At 30.0% G+C, this 3,592-nt stretch overlaps 1 protein-coding gene across 2 annotated transcripts; it reads left to right on the top strand.

The window, feature by feature from the left end:
- Nucleotides 1-1,091: 1,091 nt before the first annotated feature.
- On the top strand, nucleotides 1,092-2,464 carry LOC105135862 (salicylic acid-binding protein 2-like). 2 transcript variants are annotated; one of them, XR_844267.1, is made up of 4 exons: nucleotides 1,092-1,516; nucleotides 1,640-1,777; nucleotides 1,957-2,290; nucleotides 2,330-2,464. XR_844267.1 is itself a non-coding variant. In XM_011040933.1 (3 exons), exons 1-3 carry the CDS (start codon nucleotides 1,115-1,117, stop codon nucleotides 2,236-2,238), a joined length of 822 nt encoding a protein of 273 aa, XP_011039235.1. In that variant the 5' UTR covers nucleotides 1,092-1,114; the 3' UTR covers nucleotides 2,239-2,464. The 2 variants fall into 2 exon arrangements, 1 of the variants encoding a protein (XP_011039235.1); XM_011040933.1 differs by having other exon boundaries at nucleotides 1,957-2,464.
- Nucleotides 2,465-3,592: the final 1,128 nt, after the last annotated feature.

Below are 3,592 nucleotides of genomic sequence, written 5' to 3'. Positions count from 1 at the left end.
CAAAATGATTTTTAATTCCCAAAAAAAAAAAAAAATTAACGTAACTCAATTTCAAATAAAAAATTCATTACTTTATTTTTTTCTTTACTGTATAAATAAAAAATAAATAATTTTTTAAATAAAAAATATCCAAATCTAGCTACAAGCCATACCCAACACATGTTAAAAGGGATTTCCCAACAACTTTTATAAAAAATTAAAAATATATATTTTTAATAATACTTTTCAATTAAAAAACAGTAAAAACAACGCTTGATAGCACTATAATATCGTTTACAGTATGGTTCATATTACAATAAATCTAAATTTACAGTAAATGCCCAATTTTTTTCTCATGCCGAATAATATAATTGTAGGAACTCATGAGCAGCATGGATTTTTAAAAATATTGATAAAATAATATATTTAAAAAATAACATCAAACATTCGAATACCACGTGGATGTGGTCCTTTTGATTTTCTACCACTCTTTTGACCATATTCGACCTCCTAAATCTACCAACCCTACGTCTTGGGGTGGGAGTTCTAGCCCACATCGAAACAAAAGTGGGGCTACTTGAATTATCCTTAGAGTATCGCCAAATAGAAATGCTCAATGAAAATTTAAAAATAAAATAAAAAATATTATTTTAATTTTTTAATGTTTATTTTATACACGCTTTAAAAAGAGTTTTAAATAAAATACTATTTTATTATTTCTCTTACAAAAATATCATTCCTATATATACCGTAAAATGCTAAAATACTATTTATTAGGATTTTTTAGTAATTTTTTTAATTTTTTAAATCAATATTTTTTTTGAGTTTATTTTTATGCAATTATACTAGTATGATGATTTGTGTTAAAGTTCATCTTATTTTTAGAACAGTAAAATGAACTATATTAAATAATTATATATTAAAATACAATATTTTAGAAATATTTTATTATTAAATATACATAAAACAAATATTTATAGTATTTAAAAAGATAAATATCTGTTTGGCTATTCTAAAGATGTCCTTGGAGATGCTCTGATAATGGCCACCAACTTTGACCTTTCTCTTCCTCCATGAGGCGGGGTCCAAGATGAAGAAGTAATACGTAGTGCATCTCTCCACCCTATATACTGGGATGCGGGTGCTTACCCGCATCAACACAACAATGGTAGAGACCAAGAATCAGAAGCATTTTGTTCTAGTACATGGAGCTTGCCATGGGGCTTGGTGCTGGCAAAAGTTCAAAACGCTGCTTGAGTCAGCAAGTAACAGGGTCACGTTGCTTGACCTTGCAGCTTCAGGCGACAACACGAAGACAATCCAAGATGTAGCAACATTTTATGAATATACGGAGCCTTTGTTAGATTTTCTGGCCTCATTACAACCGAAGGAGAAGGTTATTCTGGTAGGGCACAGCCTAGGAGGTTTGAGTTTGGCTCTAGCTATGGAAAAGTTCCCAGAGAAGATTGCTGTTGCTGTTTTCTTATCAGCTTTCATGCCAGATACCACACACAAGCCATCATTTGTCATGGATCAGGTACTGCTAGAAATATTGGCAAAAAAAAAGAAAAAAAAGAAATTCTTTGAAGTGCTATTTGAAAATATCAATTGCTTCTCAAGTTGAATTCTTCTCTAATTTTTTCCCCCTGAATCTATAAAGTATAACGAGAGGACCCCGGCGGCGGCCTGGCTGGACACTCAATTTTTACCATACAACAGCTCGCAAAGTCATCTCACGACAATGTTTTTTGGACCCAAATTCTTGTCCTCCAAGCTCTATCAGCTAAGCCCACCTGAGGTACCTTTCCTGCCAACATCTTCAAATTCACAGTTACATTAGTTGTGGACTTTCCAACATGACAGTTAAAGTAGTCTTCTCTCTTTTTTACTCCTTTTGATCATGTCAAACCTGGTAGAGCAAGCGCGCTGCAGGTTTTACATGATTACTAAACATGCCTTACTTTTGGATTTTTCAAGGATCTTGAGCAAGCAAAGACTTTGGTAAGGCCAGGATCACTGTTTCTGGATGATTTATCAAAGGCAAACAGTTTCTCCACGACGGGCTATGGGTCAGTCAAACGAGTATATGTTATCTGCGATGAAGATTTAGCGATACCAGTAGAGTTTCAACGCTGGATGATTGAAAACAGTGCTGTTGAAGAAGTTATGGAAATTGAAGGTGCAGACCATATGGCTATGTTTAGCAAGCCACAAGAACTCTTCCATTGTCTCTCGGAGATGGCAAATAAACATGCTTAAGCTGTCCTTATCAGCACCCTTAGTTGTAGTGGTTTGCAGATATATGAATCCATCTGTGACAAAAAGAAAGGAGGAAATTAGGTTATTTCCGACAATAATGAGTGGCATTAGTTGCTCACGTGGTCACTAGAATAAAGAGACAAGATATGCTACTGTGTGTGTATTTTTAATGTAAAATGTTTTATTTGTTATTTTTGAATTGTTAAAGGGTTGCTGTCTTTCCATTAATCTATAGCATACTTAAAATAACTTTATTATTCTTAAAAAACAAATAATTAGTTAACTATAGTTTAGGGCTTTTTTGGCATTTTATATTTTTTATTACAGAGTAATTATGATATTACCCATAGATTCAATTTTTAAAAGTTTGATACGAGAGGCTAAATTATAATTAATTTTTTTGAAAAATAATGCTTGGATCTAGGGGATAAGAAGGTGTTTTTGAAAAAAATAAAAAACTTAAAAAGCTATTAATACGTGCATTGTATGCATCAATGCGTCTCCTGTTTCGTTGTCTTGAAAAAATATGTACTACTGTATATGATGATCAAAAAATTAATTTTGTTATCTCATCTGAATTATTTCAGCCTTTTTATTTTTATTATACAATACATGTATTTATTGAACATCTCATATGTCGCTAACATCCTTATTTTTTTCTCTCTTTCCTCCTACAAAACAATGCCTACCCTCCATTTTCTCATATTAGCATTTCAAGTTCCTTTCTATTTATTTATTCTGTCCTTGAATTTTTTATATTTGTGAGTTTTGTTTTAATTTATTTATTAAATTTTCATTTGTTTTTGATTGTATACTCCTTTAATTTCTTTATATATCAAATTATATCTTTACTTTTTTGATTTTATCCTTTTTATTTGAGATAGTTTTTTATTTTTTTATTTTACCCTTTTATTCTTTTCTTCTTTTATATTTTTTCATATTTGATGCTCAATCTTTCTTTCTTTTTTTCCTTTTTGCTTTAGTGAGTGTTTTAATTTGAGATTTTATTTTTATTTTTATTATTTATCATTAAAGTGATTGACAATTAAAATTTTTAATTGAACTTTTATATATTCAATTTAAATGTTTATAATAAAGCGACAATAAGTTTTTTATGTTAGAAAAATATATAAATAATTTTTATTTTACTTTAGAAAATTTTTTATCTAAACTGCAGCGCTTCACCAATCTTGTTCTATAGCTAAGGTCATATTTGTTTTATGAAAAAACCATTTTCCAAACTTTTCTATGCTTGTTTGTCATTAGAAAAGTTCATCATCAGAAAGCACTTTTCAGTTAAAGAAAAATTTAACTTGGTTTCTAGGAAAGTATTTTCCTGAAAAATTTGGATGGA

The sequence above is a fragment of the Populus euphratica genome, unplaced genomic scaffold (assembly GCF_000495115.2).
Source record: "Populus euphratica unplaced genomic scaffold, PopEup_1.0 scaffold234.1, whole genome shotgun sequence".
Taxonomy (NCBI): domain Eukaryota; kingdom Viridiplantae; phylum Streptophyta; class Magnoliopsida; order Malpighiales; family Salicaceae; genus Populus; species Populus euphratica.
Note: the sequence above shows the minus strand (reverse complement) of the source record. Positions and strands in the feature narration are given on the sequence as shown.

Coding starts and splice junctions, on each gene's coding strand:
- LOC105135862 (XM_011040933.1), top strand. CDS start 1,115: ATGCGGGTGCTTACCCGCATCAACACAACAATGGTAGAGACCAAGAAT. Junction 1,517..1,639: donor CATCATTTGTCATGGATCAG/GTACTGCTAGAA, acceptor GAATCTATAAAG/TATAACGAGAGGACCCCGGC. Junction 1,778..1,956: donor ATCAGCTAAGCCCACCTGAG/GTACCTTTCCTG, acceptor GGATTTTTCAAG/GATCTTGAGCAAGCAAAGAC.